Source organism: Camelus ferus, chromosome 32, assembly GCF_009834535.1.
Source record: "Camelus ferus isolate YT-003-E chromosome 32, BCGSAC_Cfer_1.0, whole genome shotgun sequence".
In the NCBI taxonomy this organism is placed as follows: Eukaryota; Metazoa; Chordata; class Mammalia; order Artiodactyla; family Camelidae; genus Camelus; species Camelus ferus.
The window spans coordinates 7,099,034-7,115,878 of NC_045727.1; the positions used below are offsets into that span (position 1 = coordinate 7,099,034).

General features: G+C 46.7%; 1 protein-coding gene across 6 annotated transcripts in view; it reads left to right on the forward strand.

The window, feature by feature from the left end:
• VSIG10 (V-set and immunoglobulin domain containing 10) overlaps positions 1-14,912 on the forward strand; it is a 34,854-nt gene extending 19,942 nt beyond the window's left edge. Inside the window, exons 6-10 of one of the 6 annotated variants that reach the window (XM_032472203.1) lie at positions 6,857-7,150; positions 9,270-9,380; positions 9,684-9,696; positions 11,141-11,352; positions 12,107-14,912. In XM_032472203.1, the coding sequence (XP_032328094.1) occupies positions 6,857-7,150; positions 9,270-9,380; positions 9,684-9,696; positions 11,141-11,352; positions 12,107-12,162 (686 nt within the window). In that variant the 3' untranslated portion in view covers positions 12,163-14,912. Of the gene's footprint in view, positions 1-6,856; positions 7,151-9,269; positions 9,381-9,680; positions 9,697-11,140; positions 11,353-12,106 lie in introns of all 6 variants that reach the window. The other 5 variants (XM_032472202.1, XR_004316781.1, XM_032472205.1 and 2 more) reach the window with 5 other exon arrangements.
• The last annotated feature ends 1,933 nt before the right edge of the window (positions 14,913-16,845 follow it).

Below are 16,845 nucleotides of genomic sequence, written 5' to 3' on the forward strand. Positions count from 1 at the left end.
GCTACCCTCCTTATGACCTGGCGTCAGGACCCACATCCTGAGTATGTGGCATCCCTTCTCCCACATTCTGTTCATTAAGTGTGAGTTACAAAGTCTGGCTCTACTTTCAAGGGGAGTTGAGAGAATTAGGCTCCACTTTTCGAAGAGAGGATTGTCGAAGATTTCTGGACATATTTTTAAAACCATGACTATTCCTCTTTCTCAGAACTTAAATTCTTCTGGGTGGGGTAGGAGTTGGAGGAAGACAGAAAGTACAAAACAAATAAGATAGGTTCAGATTGTGATAATAATTATAAGGAGAATAAAATGGAGTGTGTAAGGGAGCGTCTCTTCCCTTTTTTCGGAAATTCAGAATGCGTATGTATTCCTATATAAGCAGTGTGACCGGCACTGTTTTTTTAAGTATAGTTGATTTACAATTTTTTTTTAATTGAAGTATAGTTGATTGACAGTGTTGCGTTAGTTTCTGGTATACAGCAAAGTGATTCAGTTGTACATATATGTATTCTTTTTCATATTCTTTTTCATTATAGGTTATTACAAGATATTGAATATAGTTCCCTGTGCTACACAGTAGGACCTCATTGTATATCTTTTTTTTTTAAAGATTTTTTAATGAAGTACAGTCAGTTACAATGTGTCAATTTCTAGTGTAGCGCACAATGTCCTAGTTGTGCTATTTTATATGTAGTAGTTTGTATCTGCTAATCCCAAACTCCTCATTTATCCCTCCCCAACCCACCCCTGGTAACCATAAGTTTGTTTTCTACGTCTGAGTCTGTTTCTGTTTTGTAAACAAGTTCATTTGTGTCATTGTTTTTAGATTCCACATATAAGTGATATCATATGATATTTGTCTTTGTCTGACTTACTTCACTTAGTGTGATATTCTTTAGGTCCACCTATGCTGCTGCAGGTGGCGTTATTTCATTCTTTATTATGGCTGATAGTATTCCATTGTATGTATATATGTGTCGCAATTTTATCCATTCATCTGTCAGTGGGCATTTAGTTTGCTTCTTTGTCTTCCTTGGCTATTGTAAATGGTGCTGCTGTGAACACTGGGGTGCGTGTATCTTTTCGAATTGGTGTTTTCTCTGGATATATGCCCAGGTGTGGGATTGCTGAATCAAGTGGTAACTCTATTTTTAATTTTTTAAGGAGCCTCCATACTGTTTAAAGAGAGTCTCTTATAGGAAGAGGGCCAGTCTTTCCAGGGTGGCAGGGAGGTCTCCTTGAGGAGGATCTGGCCAGGTGAAGATGTGTGGGCTGAGTATTCCTGGTAGAGGGAGCAGCAAGTACCAAGGCCCTGAGGTGGAAACATACTTGGCATTTGAGGAACTGGGAGGCGGTCAGTATGGCCAGAGCATTTTGTGTGAAGTACTGATGAGGCTAAATTGGTGTCATGTGTCTCCCAGAAAGATGCATTCAAATCCTAACCCCCAGTACCTGTGATGTGACCGTATTTGGAATAAGGGTCTTTGCAGATGTGATTAAGATGAGATCATACTGGATCAGAGTGGCGCTAATCCAATGACTAGTATCCTTGTAAGAGGAGGCAAGTTTGGAGCCAGGTGTGTAGGGGAAATGCCACATGACGACAGAGACAGAGCTCCGAGTGGTTCTTCTGCAGCCCGAGTGTTGTTGGCAACCACCAGAAGCTAAGAGGGAGGCATGGCATGGTTTCTCCCTCAGAGCCTCCAGAGGAATCAACCCAGCTGACACCTTGACTTAGGACTTCTGACTTTCTGGACTGTGAGAATAAGCTTCTGTTGTTTTAAGCACCCCCAGCTTGGGGTACCCTGTTACAGCAGCCCCAGGAAACCAATACCGTGGGTAAGCCAGGACGAGAGCCTGTCGGGTTGTGTTGGCCCTGGAGAGCTTCCCCCTCCAGCCTGCTGTTCCACGAGGCGCTTGTTTCCCCAGGCAGGCGACGCTGACCCTTCCCACCCACTCGTTCAGCACACCTGCCTCTGTGTCAGGTACCGTACCTGGCCTCGGGCAGCATAAGGGACCAAGACTCGCTTTCTGCCCCAGGACAGGGGTTGGCAAACTATGTCCCATGGGCCAAATCCAACCTAATTGTTTTTTGGAAAAATATTTTTAAAAGATATAATTCATATAATATAAACTTCGCTATTTTGAAGTATATAATTCAGTGGGTTTTTTTTTTCTAGCATATTTACAATGTTAGACTACCATCACCACTGTCTAATCCAGAACATTTCCATCACCCCAGAAAGAAACCCTGTACCCACTGGCAGTCGCCCTCTCTAGAAGGACTGTGGGAGAGTTCTCATTTCCCAATTTTTCCACTGAGATCGAGTATTATTAATTTTTTAGACTTTTCTTGTTTGTTAGTTAGGACATGGCAAATTGTTTTCATTTGGGTTTCTTTGATCACTGGTGGGGTTGATAAGTTTCACATACTTATTGGCTTCTTATATGTCTTCTTCTGTGTGAATTATCTGTTCATATCGTGTCCATTTTTTCTGTTGAGTTGTTCAGCTTTTCTTCTTACTCCATAAGAGGCAGTTAATTTCATAGAACTGTCATGTGTGTTACAGATATTATTCTGGCATATTTTGCTCCTAAACCACATTGGTGGCATTTCTGCTAATGGTGAGTTGTTTCTGATTTTGAAAGGGTCGCCTCTGTCAGTCCTGTTCTCTTAGGTTTCTGTGCTCAGAAGGCCTTTTCCTATTTCTTGATTTTTAACTTATTTGTAGTCTTCACAAAAGCCTGCAAGTTAGGATGAGTTGTAAGTTGCAGATGCTGCCGTGTGGGAACTAACTTACCCCAGATCAGCCAGCTCGTAAGTGACTGAGCCAGCGCTTGGCCAGGCTGGTCCGACCCCAGAGCCCCTGCTTCCACCCAGGTAGGCCCACTGCCTCGCTCGGGATGTCCTTCCACACATGACCCAGCAAATCTTTCCGTGTAGGGATTGGGTTCTCAGCATCATGCCAGGTACTGTGGAGGAATAGTCTTTGCCTTTAAAGGACTTAAACTTCCTCGGAGAGTGAAGTCAGACAAACGGGAAACAGGAAACATATCACAGGACAGCTGACCCTTGAACGGCACAGGCTTGAGGTGCATGGGTCCACTTCTGTGTGGAGTTTTTCCAATAAATACATTACTTGTATTTTTCACTTTACACATCTTTCAATGAACTAAGTATGGGGAAAAGTTGGTATTTGATTAGAGATCAGAGTATGTGGAATCAGAAGAACGAGGGTTTGAGTCCTGATTCTCTCCAAACTGTTTCAGCTTCCTGTCCTCGGGTGATCGTTTATCAATGCCTTTGAGGCATAGATAGTAGTATGTATTATTTTTTGGATTCTATTGTATTTATTTATAACTAGAAGAAAATGGAACAGCATTTTTATACAATTTTTAAAGGTTACTTTCCATTTACAGTTATTACAAAATATTGGCTATATTCCCCGTGTTGTACAATACATCCTTGAGTTGTCTTACACCCAATAATTTGTACCTTCCATTTCCCCACCCCCTCACCCCTTTATTGCTCCCCTCACCCCCTCATTGGTAACCACTAGTTTGTTCTCCATATCTGAGTCGCAGATTTTAGATTGTGTGCAGGTTGGCCGCCCAACCCCTGTGTTGTTCAAGGGTCAACTGTATTAGTGACATTAACGTTATTGAGTGCTGACCATGTGTAAGTGCCAGGTGTTTTGCACACAGTATCTTGTTCAGTTCTCACAATCACTGGTGAGCTGAGGGCTTATATTATCCCCCAGAATTAGTTTCCTGGAGCTGCCATAACAAAGTACCATCAACTTGGTGGCTTCAAACAACAGCCATTTATTCCCTCACAGGTCTGCAGGCTAGAAGTTTGAAATCAAGGTGTCCGCAGGGCCGTGCTCCCATCAAAGGCTCTGTGGGAGAATCCTTCCTTGCCTCTTCCAGCTTCTGATGGCTCCGTATGTTCCTTGGCTTGTGGCCGCATCCCTCCAGTCTCTGCGTCCATCCTCACGTGGCCTCCTCTGAGTGTGTCTCCCTGTGCTCTGTCCTCTTGATTTAGGGCCCACCCTCAATCCAGAATGATTTCACCTCGAGATCCTTAACTAGTTACAGCTGCAGAGACCTCATTTCTAAATAAGATCACACTCTGGGGTTCTAGGTGGACATGGATTTGGGAGGACGCTCCATTTTATAGATGGTGAGACCGAGGCAGCTGACTTGCCCAGACTCATGCAGCTAGAAAGCGGTGCCCACACTCAGAGTGGTACCTAATGAGGACGCCCGAAGTGTGTTATAAACAGCAAGTCCCAGGAAGTGGATAAAGGACGGACTGATGCTGAGGGAGGGTGAAATTGGCAGAGGCAGCTGGTGTTACTTTCCCCTCACCCTTCCATTTTATTTGCACGTCTTGCCCCAGTCATCATTCCTGTGATCCCTGAGACTTGACTAGTAATTTGAATCTAAATACGTGCTCAGGATTAGGACATGTCTGGAGAAGGGAGCTGATCGGAAGTTTTCCCCATTCCAGGAGAAGGGAAGCAGGCACAGAGCCAGGGCCCTTCTCGACTCTGCCGCCGTCCAGTCCTCCCTGCCTCCCTCATAGACACTCGAGCCTGGATGTGCATACAGGTCACCTGCAGGTCTGGTTCAAATGCAGATTCTGACTCTCTTCGTCTGGGTGGACCTGAGACTGCATTTCTCACCAGCTCCCAGGAAGCGCTGATGCTGCAGGTCCGAGGACCGTACCTTGAGTAGCAGACCTTGGGGGTGAGGAGTCTCTGGATCATTCTACTTGGAAGGGCTAGTAAGTCATTGAAGGCTACTGCTCACGTCCACCTCAGGGATGCAGAGCAGCGCTGCCCCCATCCTGATGAAAAGTGACACTCTCGGGGATTCCTGCCCTGCCATCCAGATCTCTCTTTATGTGGCTTGTAGGCCCCTAAACTGAAGAAACCAGCTCAACTTATGGTAAGCTGCAGTGTTAGCGAGCCAGTGTGTGAAGGCCCCAGCCCCAGCATGCTGTCCATCCCCTGCAGATCTGTGGGAGGCCCCGCATCACCCACCCTATCCTTGCACGTGGCATCCTCTTAAGTGAAATTCTGAATTTATAGGTGCCACACCAGCTGGATGGTGATGCGGCTTCTTGAGGGGTGATTGCCGTGTCTGTCAAAAGTACATGACCTTTGTTCGGGGGGTGGGGAGGTACGCTGTGGGGATTGTTTTGCTGTTAATAAAGGATGAGGGAGGCCATTTCTCAAACTTTGGTTGGTTTGGGGCCTCCAAATACAAACATACTGATGAGGCTTGTCACTGTTGCTAACTTTGTGCCCCCAGAGGAAATTCTGGTTAACCACAAAGAGGGGAAGGGGCGATTTAGCAACAAGGGGGGAATCTGACAGTTGATCCAAGAAAGGGTGCTCGCAGGTGAGTTTCCTGAGCAAGCCTAGGCTTGGGGGATTCTCTTTTGTTGGGCTGACCTAGAGAGGCTTTTGGACTGTTCCCCACCCCTACTCCGTTGCTCCTTCCCCCTTCCTTCTTCCTGGACACCAGCAGTGAAACCCTAGATTCTCTCTTGGAACAACTACCAAGGGGAAGCGTGTACTTTCACTCTTCTGGGCAGGAACCCAACATGCCACTCTGTACCCCTCAGCTGCTGAAAATACGGATATAATAAATCTTCCCCAGATGAACTCAGTACACTTCCCGGGAGGGTGTGCATTTTGGGAAGAGGCTTCTTGTGCAAATACAAATAGATCACTGTGGTAGACCTTATAGCTCCCTGTGTCCCACTTAAATCAGACCCCAAAGCCACAGAGATGCCACATTCTGAGTTTTCTAGGTCAGACCCATGGCAGACAGAATACTGGCCCCCCAAAGATGGCCACGTTCTAATCCCCAGAACTTGTGAATATGTTACTGTACATGGTAAAGGGACTTTGCACACGTGATTAAGTTAAGGCTTTTGAGATGGGGAAGCTGTCCTGGATTATTTGGGTGGGCTCAGTGTGATTCCAAGGGTCCTTATAAGAGGGAGGCAGGAGAGTTAGACACAGTAGTGAGATGTGATGACAGATGCAAGAGGGAGGAGTAATGCAGGAGAGGGGCCATGAGCCAAGGAATGCAGGTGGCTCTTGTCTAGAAGCTGAAAAAACAAGGAGATGGATTCTCCCCTAGAGCTTCCAGAAGGAACCAGCTCTGCCAACACCTTGATTTTAGTTCTGTGAGACTATTTCGGACTTCTGACCTATAGAACTATAAAAGGATAAATGTGTGTTGTTTTAAGCCACTAAGTTTGTGTAATTTGTTACAGCAGCAACAGGAAACTATTACAGAGGCCTGCTCATCCCCTGGAATACCCTTGTGAGGCTGTGTGCCCATGTTTTATATGATCAGCGTGCTTATTATACCTGGAAGCCTATGGATCACAAAAGCCCCACTCCCTGGGTTCCGTTCTTACACAGAGTAACCAACTCCTCCTGGTTTGCCCGGGACTTTACCAGTTTTGTCACTGAAAGTTCCAAGTCCTGGGAACCCCCTCAGCCTTGGACAAACCAGGACTAAATCCTAGCTACTCACTTACTTAGTTGTGTGACTTTGAGCAAGTTACCTAACCTTTTCTGTGCCTCAGTTTCCCCATCTGCAAAACAGGGATAACGACGTTTGTTGTGAGAACTAACTGAGCTAATAAATAGAATGCTGCCTAGCCCATAGTAAGTGCTCAATAGATACTAGCTTTTATTATTACATGAGACCAGGTAGGGTACAGAAATCCCTGGAGTTGCTTTGTTAAGAAAGAAATCATATTCTTGAAATTCTCAGGCTGGCTTGAATCTCCTTAAATATTTGTCTTTCTTTACCTTGTTTTGGTCACCAGGGAGCCCCTCCCTGCTCTCTGAGCCCATGAAGACTTGTTTTGTTGGGGGCAACGTAACGCTCACCTGCCAGGTGTCTGGAGCCTACCCCTCGGCCAAGATCCTGTGGCTGCGGAACCTCACACGGCCCGAGGGAGTCATCCAGCCCAACGGCCACTATCTCATCACCCAGAGTGGCCAGAGCTCCACCCTCACCATCCGCAACTGCTCCCAGGACCTGGACGAGGGCTACTACGTCTGCCGGGCTAGGAACCCCGTAGGGGTGAGGGAGGTGGACATCTGGCTGAGTGTGAAAGGTGAGTGATGGAAGTGGCCCCAGAGGAGGAGGGTTGAGAGCTTCAGAGGACCTGGCACCAGCGGGGAGCAGCTTGGTGCTTCCCTGCACATGGGGCACTGCCATCTGGGAGAAGGCATAGTGCTTGCCTGTGGCTTGACAGGACGGATGGGAAAATTATTGTCCAGTCCTAAGTCTCTAACATTGGGCTAAAAAATTATTTAACATCTGTTATATCCTAAAGGAAAAAAATATATATATTAGAAATACACATAAATACCAAAATATATATTAAAATAATACATATATAAAATATATTTAATTACATACATGTAAAATGTAAGTTATGAAACATAATAGCAAAATGAACACCCAAGAAACTACCATCCCCCTTAAGATACAGAACAGTGCCAGCATTCCCGAAGTGACCTATAAGTAGTGTGGCCAGATTTAAAAAACAACAGCAAAGCTAAACAAACAGGATGCTCACATAAATTTGCATTTCAGAAAAACAAAGAATAATTTTTTTAATGTAAACATGTCCCAAAGATTGCATGGGACATAATTTATTCTAAAAAATTATTCATTGCTTATCTGAAATCCGAATTTAATTGGGCATGCTGAATTTTATCTGGCAACCCTACCTGCACGCTGGTTTCCAGTCTCATCCTGGGCCTTCTGAAAAAGGTACCCACCATCCTGAATGTCAGGTTTTATTTAAGAAAACTTTTGCTACATATGTACACACTTTGAAATAATACATTATTTGTGTTTGTTTTAGGGTTTTAAAAAATGGTTGTTACCATACAAATTTCGCCTTTTTGTGTCTTGCCTTTTTAACTGCACATTTTGTTTCCAGGATTTGTTCGTTCGATGTACATAATTATACTTTGTACCCCTTCCCTGCTGTATGATTTTCCATTATGTCACTATTCCACAACTGAGTTATTGATTTTCCTGCTGACACGTTTGTATTGCTTCTGGCTTTTTTGTTTGTTTGTTTTGATGAACAATGTTGCTATGAAAACCGTTTACCCAGCCCTTTGTGTACATACATCTGGGTTACCAGGTAAATATTTCCCTAGCATATATGTACAAGGAGTAGACATGAAGGGTTATAGGTTATGTGCATTTTTATCTTTCTAACACTATATTATTTTCCAAAGTGGTTATACCAATTTCCATTTGCATCAGCAGTATATGATGAGTTGTTCCACATTTTCACCCACAGGCTTTGTGATTTTTGCCCATCATGTAGGTGTAAAATGGAACCTCACTGTGGCTCTAATTGGAATTTCTCTGATTGCTAAGAAAGCTGAGCATTATTTCATGTTTATTTTCTATTTATATTTCTTTTGTGAAGTAGATATTTGTGTCTTTTGACATTTCCCCTTTCTGATAGATACATAGGAGTTCTTTAGAAATTCCACATGCTAATTCCTCATTAGTTTCACATGTTACAAATAGCTCCTTTCAGGTTGTCTTTCTCGCTTTATGGTATCATTTGATATGCAGGCGTTTTGACTTTAACGTTGTTGATTTTGTGAATCTTTTCTTGTATCATTAGCAATGTTTGAGTCTTAAGAAATCCTTATCTATCCTACGGTCATGAAGATAGTCTCCTATATTTTCTTCTTAGAGGTTTAACATCTGCTTTTCACAATTAAATCTGTAGTCCACATAGAATTGATTTTTATGAATGGTGCGAGGTAGAGATCGTTTCCTCCCCCACCCCCAATTTGGATAACCATTTGTTCTAGCACCACTTTTACTCACTAATCTGACATATATCAAGTCTCCTTTTATGTGCAGACCTATTCTTAGATTATCTATTCTGTTCTGTTGATCACTTTATTGCGGCACCAATAACTCATGCTCTTAATTGCTGTAGCCTTGTGAACAGTCTTGATGTGTGGAAGACACAGAGATTTTAACTTTCCAATGTTCTTTTGCATCACATGCTTCATTTGATTCCCACAAACTGTCTGATATTTATCTTGCCCTACAGAGAGGTCATATGCCTTGCCCAAGGTCGTGAAACCAAGATAAGAGTAGGATCCAGGCAGAGAAGGGGACGTGTTGCCCTCTGAGGTGCAGGAGTATCAGGTAGGATGAGTCAAAGGTGTGAATTGTCTTTGCAGAACCTTTAAACGTCGGGGGAATTGTAGGAACCATCGTGAGCCTCCTTCTGCTGGGACTGGCCATCGTTTCCGGGCTGATGTTGTATTACAGCCCTGTGTTCTGCTGGAAAGGTAAGGGCTTCCTGGAACGGTAAGGGCTTTGTGAGTCCCTCTGCTTCTTGAGAAGGTGTGGGTAGGGGAATGTGACCCCCGTTATGTTCCCACCCGAGGTCCCATTCTATAGGCTTGCAAGTTGAGTCCAGATGTGCCATAACGAAGCAGTAAGTACCATTCCTGCACACCCTGTCATCTCTCGGACTGGGCCAGTTTTCTTATTGTCCATTCTTTTGTAAATGTTGGATCGATTAGAAACTTTTGTGAGGCTGACGTGGATGTTACTGGATATTAACGTTTTTTCCTTTCTCCTTTCAGTAGGAAACACTTTCAGGTGAGTGTTCCCTAGACTCAAGTCAAAAGCCTATTTCCATGATCTGTCTTCACTGACATTTTGTTTCCTTTCACAAGAACAATAATCACCACCACCACGGGGGACCCACCACGTGCCAGACTCCGAGCTGGGGGCTTCCTTAGGCATTACTGTAGACCCCTCTGTGAACGCTTCAGGGTGGTGCTGGCGTCTCCGTTTCCCAGACAAGGAGAGGGAGGCTCAGTGAAGCAAAGCAATTTCTGCATCCTCATCCAGGAAGCGAGTGGCCGTGCCTGCATTCAGTCCCAGGTCTGACTGATTCCAAAGTCTGTGCTCTTTTTACAATGCCAGACCTCAGGGCGAGGTGCCCTGCTGGTTTGTCACTGAGGCATAAAGACAGCGTGTATGTATTGAGCCTCGTCACTCATGCATTTATTTAATCTAATTTTCTAGAAAGAGCTAACAGGAAGAGTAAGTCATAGTCTTACAGCATATTTTGGAAGACTAGTCTGAGCATGCTCAGAAGCCCCTCCCAAAAGAAACCTCAGTAGGGGCAAAGCAACTAAAGGGAACTTGTATATTTTACTCCCTAAGGGGATTCTGGGTGGGAGCAAAGAACTCTTCTCTTTGCTCCTCTTATTCATTTATAACTGGGCTATTACTGTTCTGGGACCATCTTTCATGGGAACGTGTTATCTTTACTGCCCTGTTTCTGAGGCCACTCTGGAATGAGCCTGACATTCCCCAGGCTTATTTCTCACAGGAGGTAGCAGCGGGCATAGTGGAAGAAGGCTTTGGAATCAGTGGACCTGGATTCAGATTGCAGCTCTGCCATTCAGGCCTGTGGCTCCTGGAAAATCCCTGACCCTCTCTGAGCCTTTGTCTCCTCATCTGTTTCTTAGAGGAGGACGGTGAGGATTAAATGAGAATGCAGGGCTCCTCGGACTCTGACCGCCCGTGAAATGTACAATCTAGCTGGGCTGGCCAAACTAGCAATGAACTAGAGAACAGTCAAGGCTAAACTGCCGCCCGTGGACTCCACATTCAGTCATAGTTCAAGGCTTTGGGGGAGGGAGAGAACTTCCTTGAATAATGAGAAGGAGGAGAAATTTCAGTAAATGGAATAGAAATAAGGGCATTTCAGGAAAGGAACAGAGCATTTGTGTATGTGCCGTGAGGGTGACTGAAATGGTAGGGGCTTGGGACAATGAGGTCACCTGCCCGAGAAGCAGCAGGGTGGGGGGCACCCAGCACCAGATATGGTTATCTATCCGATCTGTGGCAGCATCTCTCTGAGAGGTTACAATCCCACTGTCACCTCATGACTCAGCCAACTTGAACGCATGAAGAATTTTCCATGTTACCAAAGGGGTTGCAAAGGAGCAAGTGTTTTCCTATTCAGCGAGGGCTGAAGTTGGAGAAAACAGAATCTCTTCTTGATCGTTTCTCCCCTTTTGGAAATTAGGAGGCAAGACGGGGGTGATGTCATGGTTTTGGTGGATTCGGAAGAGGAAGAGGTGGAGGGAGAGGAGGATGCTGCAGAGGAGGAAGAGGAGGAAGCAGATGAGAGGGAGGAGTCACCAAAAGAGATAACCAAGTACGGCCACATTCACAGAGTGACCGCCCTGGTGAATGGGAACGTGGACCCGGTGGGCAGTGGACTCCAGGCCCTGCAGGGTAAGCTCTTTGTGGGTCGTGGTGAGCTTCCCAGGAAGAAATCCCTAAGGATCTGGTGTTTTAAAGGCTGGGAAATATCGTTAAGAGGTTAACCTAGAATCTGAGAATCTACTATCAACTACGAGCACAGCAATTAAATTGACAAGTGTTTATCAAGGGTCCACTCTGGGAAAGGCACAAGGTTGGCATCGTCAGGCACCAGAAAAGAGAGATGGATGGTGAGGAGCTTTATGAGACCAACTAGGGTGAAGGGACTAAAACAAGAGGGGAGAATTAAAACAGAAGGAAGGTCTAACCCACTCTCTGAGGGGGCAGTAGAGGCACTGTGGCAAGAAGGAATTTGATTAATTGCCTGATGAATGATAATGTGTAAAAATCACAGGACCTCAGGAGAAAGATGAGAGTCTTGAGGGGTGCGCTGGTCAGGAGACGTTTCATGGAAGAAATGGGCTACGAAGCCCATCTTTCAGGACAGCTGAGTTTGACTAACCAGAGAGGAGAGGGTGGTCCAGGGTGGGGAATGGCCTGAGCCAAGAGTATGTAGAGGCGGAATGTCAAGCAGGTCCAGAGGACTTTGAGCCGAAAGAAGAGGTAAAAGCTGGGACACACACCCTGCCCCACCTGCTCCTCCATGCACCTCACCTCTAGTCCTCAGGAAAGGACTAGAAGTCAATGTGACTGAAGACTGATGGGGAAACAGAGTCACCTCTGTTGAGATCACTCAGAGTCGGGTCTGCTTTTCCCCCCTGCACAGATGACAGCAGTGAGCAGCAGAGCGACAGCCCTCAAGAAGAAGACAGGCCAGTCTGAAGAAGACAACTGTTCTTTGTCATCCTGTCTTAAAAGCTTGGAAAGCTGCATTGAAGATGAGTTTTGTATTCGGCTTTACTTGACTTGCACCCCTGCCTGAGGGCTTAAAACGGTTCAGGGCTCTCAGCAAAAAAAGAAAACACGCACTTCTTTCCTTCCTCCCCTCCCCGCCAAGTTGGTTTGATTTGCTGTCAGTTTTCTCAGCGATGTTGAAAAGCTTCGGGAACGGGCAGTGTGTGTGGTATCCGAGGTGCCCCTGTCGCTGTGACCCCTGGCTTCCTCCAGGTTGACTGATGCTGAGTTGGAGAGAGCAGGAGTCGGGGAGGCACTTGGCCTCCGTGCCCTTTGCCACTATTAAAGGTCTGTAAGCAGCCTGCCCCGGGTGCGAGGGAATAGTGTGGGAGTGATAAGGACACTTCCTTTTCCCCTGCCCAGGTGAGCTGAGGAGCCAAGCAAACATCAGCTCTCTGGAAAGGGCGAGGAGGTGTCAGCTACTGATGCTCATCAAAGGGAGGGAGTTTTGTTCAGGTTTTGAGTCGGAAACACCTGCCTTGCATCTGGATCCTCCTATGCACCTGTTTCATGGGCTTGGGTGTGTAGTTTTACCTCTCCCCGGGCCTCAATTTCCTCACCTGTGAAACAGGTGAAATCACACCTGCCTTCCAGGGTTACGATGGGGACTGAGGTTCTTTAGGATGCGAAAGTGCCTACGGGGTGCTTTGTAGATGTTGCCATCTTCGCCTTTGTCTTACCTAGTGGAAGAAAAAGTGTCCGCCGTTCAGTTACCAGCGCTGCCCTGGCCTTTCCCTCTTCTTTGTAGAATGGTTTCAGACCAGGGCATGATCAGAGGATTTTTGCTCTCCCTGGAGATAAAATTCTTCCCAAAAGGGGTAGGGGCCGATAAGAGGAAATGCCTTTTGTTAGAACCTCACATTTTCCAGAGCTCCATATTTACAGAAAAGCCTCTTAGGTGGTGCACTATTAGCTTTCAGACTTTCGCATCCTTCCTTTCTCCTGTGGCTTTGGAAGAGGCAGGAGAAACGTTTTGTAACGGAGTATCTGGTGATATGTACTCCTTAGGCAGACCAGTTCACCTGGCCTCCATTTCTCCATCTCAGAAATGGGAATGGGAAAACTTCCTTCCTACTTCTTAAGGACATTATGAGGATACGCTGCTCAATGATGCTAAGTTTGGAATGAAAATTACATGTGCGTTTAAGCTGCTGATATTTCCAGTAGATCCCTGTACAGTTTAGAGATTTGTTTTTCTTTCTGATTTCATACTAATCTCTTAAATGTCAGGGACCTTATAAGGGTGTAAAATCTGTGTGCTAAACTTGAAAATCTGATTTGAATTTGCACTCTTTAATGTTGCATATCCTGCAAGCCTCGGCAAGACCTAGGGCTTAAAGGAGAACTTCCCTCCTTCAATAACAGGGCTTGGGATTCCCAAGATGAGGAGCTGGTCACCTGCGGGGCTACCCTGCAGGTGTGAGTGGGGGACGTCCATTTTCTTGGATGAAGGAACTACACTGAGGAAGTCACTGGAAGGGATCCCTGTCCCCTGCTCAGAACACTGGGGAGGTCAGAAACTAGCCATGCAGTCCACCCCCGAGGAATAGCTGTGAGCTGCAGTTCTCTTGTTAGGCTGGGTTTTTTGCTGCATGGAACCTCACATACTTAACCACTCTAACCAGTCCGAGTTAGTGTCATTTCAGAACAGGAAACTTAGACAGGTTGTGTTTAAAGTCACTGAACACTGAGCTAATCTCTCTTTTAGAGTCTTCGATGAATCCACTCCCAGATCTGACAGTCCACTATGTAGAGGCAACCATATTATAAAAAAGGAAAAGGCAAAGGAACTGTAGGGGACAAAGTCTCTAGCTGGGAATGCAGAGAATGATTTGCAAGATCACTGAGACACTTCCTGCAACATCCTCTTCTCTTGCATGCACACCTGATGATAGGAAATCTTCGAGGCAGGATTTTTCCACTAGCAAATGCAAGCTTTCAGGGCCTCGGTGCCAAACATTATAAACCCTTGACCAGCTGAGCTGTGACTGCTGTCACTTATATCTGAGTCCTATGTGCACAGATAATATTGTTGGGTCAGCTAAGAGCCAGGTACTGGGGGTCTTTTTTTAAGGATTTTTAAAGAATTAGGGCTTTTTTTCCCTTTTCTTTAAGGTGATCCATCCCCAAATCCACCAGCATGCTGACAGTGGGTTACAGGCTTTGTGTGGCAAAGTCCAACATGTTATATTGTGCTTTTAAAACATCTTATCTGAATGTATTGTGAACTGAGACCAGGAGATCTGCTTATCAGAACCAGGAAGATGAACTCTTCAGGGCCATCACAACGGACGTTCCTTTTCCTCAAAACCTGGTGGACACCGGGGAAAGGGCTCCCATAATCCTGTGGCTTGGATGTCAGCTCACATTCTCACTAGCACATACTGACCCTACTACTGCAGCAAGGAAACCCACGATGGAAGATTTCCCTAACCCAGACACTGAAACCTGGAAAATCATTCTTGCTGGGTACAATGTATGATGATGCAGTTAAGTGCCAACCGGTATTTCTCACAGTGGTCCTGGCCAGGAACTGCTGCAAAAAGAAAGAAACAGATCCCTCTCTGCGTTATTTGCATTTTAATATTTGATGTTTAGGGGGGTTTGGGAGAAATTCATTCTGAGGTTATAATATGGATTTTTTTTAAGGTTATGGAATAAAGCTATTTTTAAATAAAGGCTTTAGTGATCTTTATTTAAATAGGATTAGTAAACTGAAAAGATTTGGGGAAATGGGTTTGCCGTCCACATTTGTTTTTAAACTAGGTTTCCTAGTATTGGTAACAATATTGTCCTCTTTGCCATTTTATTCATTTCTGTGACTTTTGGATATTACCCCCCTCTCCCCAGTCTGCCCCAGAAACCTGTTCTCCATTCTTTTCACTCTGCATATCCTCAAACACATGCCTCTTTTTGGTCAGACTGCATGCTTCCTACATTAAGGGGCTAGGGTGGGAGTCATCATGGAGCAGAACTGATGGACTGTCTGCAAAGACAATCTTTATCGGCTGTCGGTTCCCTGTAGTGGTTGGTGGTTTTGGAGTTCTTCACCAGGCTCAGCTAACTGTAGTCCCCACAGTGTCTCCCCTCACCTCCCACTTGAAGTGGCTCCATTCCATTCCCTATTCCTGTTCTAGGCCTTTCTCTTGGGTCGTTCCTCTCTCCCCGCTTTCTTTACTTCACTCTAAGCTTCCTAAGCTCTAATCAAAGCTGTCCCAGCTTCACTTCACCTCCTTTCTAACCAAACTCAGGCTTCCTACCTTAGCCTCCTTTTCCCAGGTTCTTTTTAACCCAGTCCCTCCATTTCCATGTTGTGTGTTTAATCCAAGACTGTTTCCCCAGCCCCTCATTTTCCCTCTGCCTGTTTTCACTTCTGTTTCCTGCTGTCCCTCAAGCCCCGTGGGTCACCCATGTTCACCCAGCTTGTCCATTTCTGGAACCCACTCCCTGTGACCCCTCTCTCTGGCTGGCTGCTCCTTTCTCACAGCCCCTTTTTAACCGCGGCATGGTCCGTTCTCACTCCCCCATTTTCCGATGGGCTTTCCTTTTTCTGGTTCCCATTTAAGAAACAAAAACAAAAAAGCCCGGCGGCTTACTTCTTCCTCTTATCGTCCACTTTTATTCCTCTACCTCGTCTCCCATTTACCCTCCGAGCTCCCGGCCTCCTCAGGCGCCCAGTCTTATTCTCCAGCCTCATTACTTCCCTCTTTCCAGTGTTTCCGGGCCCCACTATCCCCCTAATTCTCTCCTGTCTTCGCTTTTTGTATCCCCAGTTCTGATCCCTAGTGTCTTCAGATCCTCCGTCCTACTTGCTCTCCCCTCGGTTTTTTACCGGGTTCCCACCCCCCTCCTGTTTTCACTCTGTCCCCTCTCTTCCAGTTTCCTCCTCCCCTTCCTCCGTTTTCGCCTCAGCCCCACTGCACCCCCCTTTTCAGCCACATGTCCTCCCTTCATCCCAGTTACAACCTGGCCCTGTACCCCGCCATCCCGGTTTCTACCCCGTCCTCCTCTTGCCCCTAAGACCCTGCTCCCCCCAGGTCTCCTAGCCCGCTCTTCCACCCCCGTTTCTTCTCTAATTCCCCTCGCCGCCCTTCGTTTCCCGCAGTCCCGCCCACCCCATTTTTTCCGTCAGCACGCCGCCCCCCACCCCCAGCTCGGGTTATATTCTGTCCGCACGCTGCCCACCCCGGGTTTATCCCGCCCCCACCCCCCTTTCCCCTCTATCCCGCAAGCCCCCGGCTTCTCTGCCCGCATCCTCCCGCTTTTTCTGCCAGCCCTGCTCCCCTCCTCCCCGCCCCTTTGATTCTGCCCGCGTCCACCTGCCCTCCTCCCCCATTTTCCCCTCAGCTCCGCTTCCCCCACCCCCCAGTTTTTCCTCCTGCCCGCACACCCGTGATTTCCCCCTCAGCTCCGGTCTCCCCGCCCCGGGTCGGATCCCGCTCGCGTCCACCTGCCCCCCACCCAGTCCCCGCCCGCGCCCCCACCTCCCCTCAGCCCGGCCGCCGGGTTTTCTCGCGTCCCCCCAGCCCCGCCCCCCGCGCGTCCCCGCCCGCGCCCGCCGCCATGTGACGGGAAGCAGCTGATGGCCTCTCCGGGCGGCGGCGGCGGGCG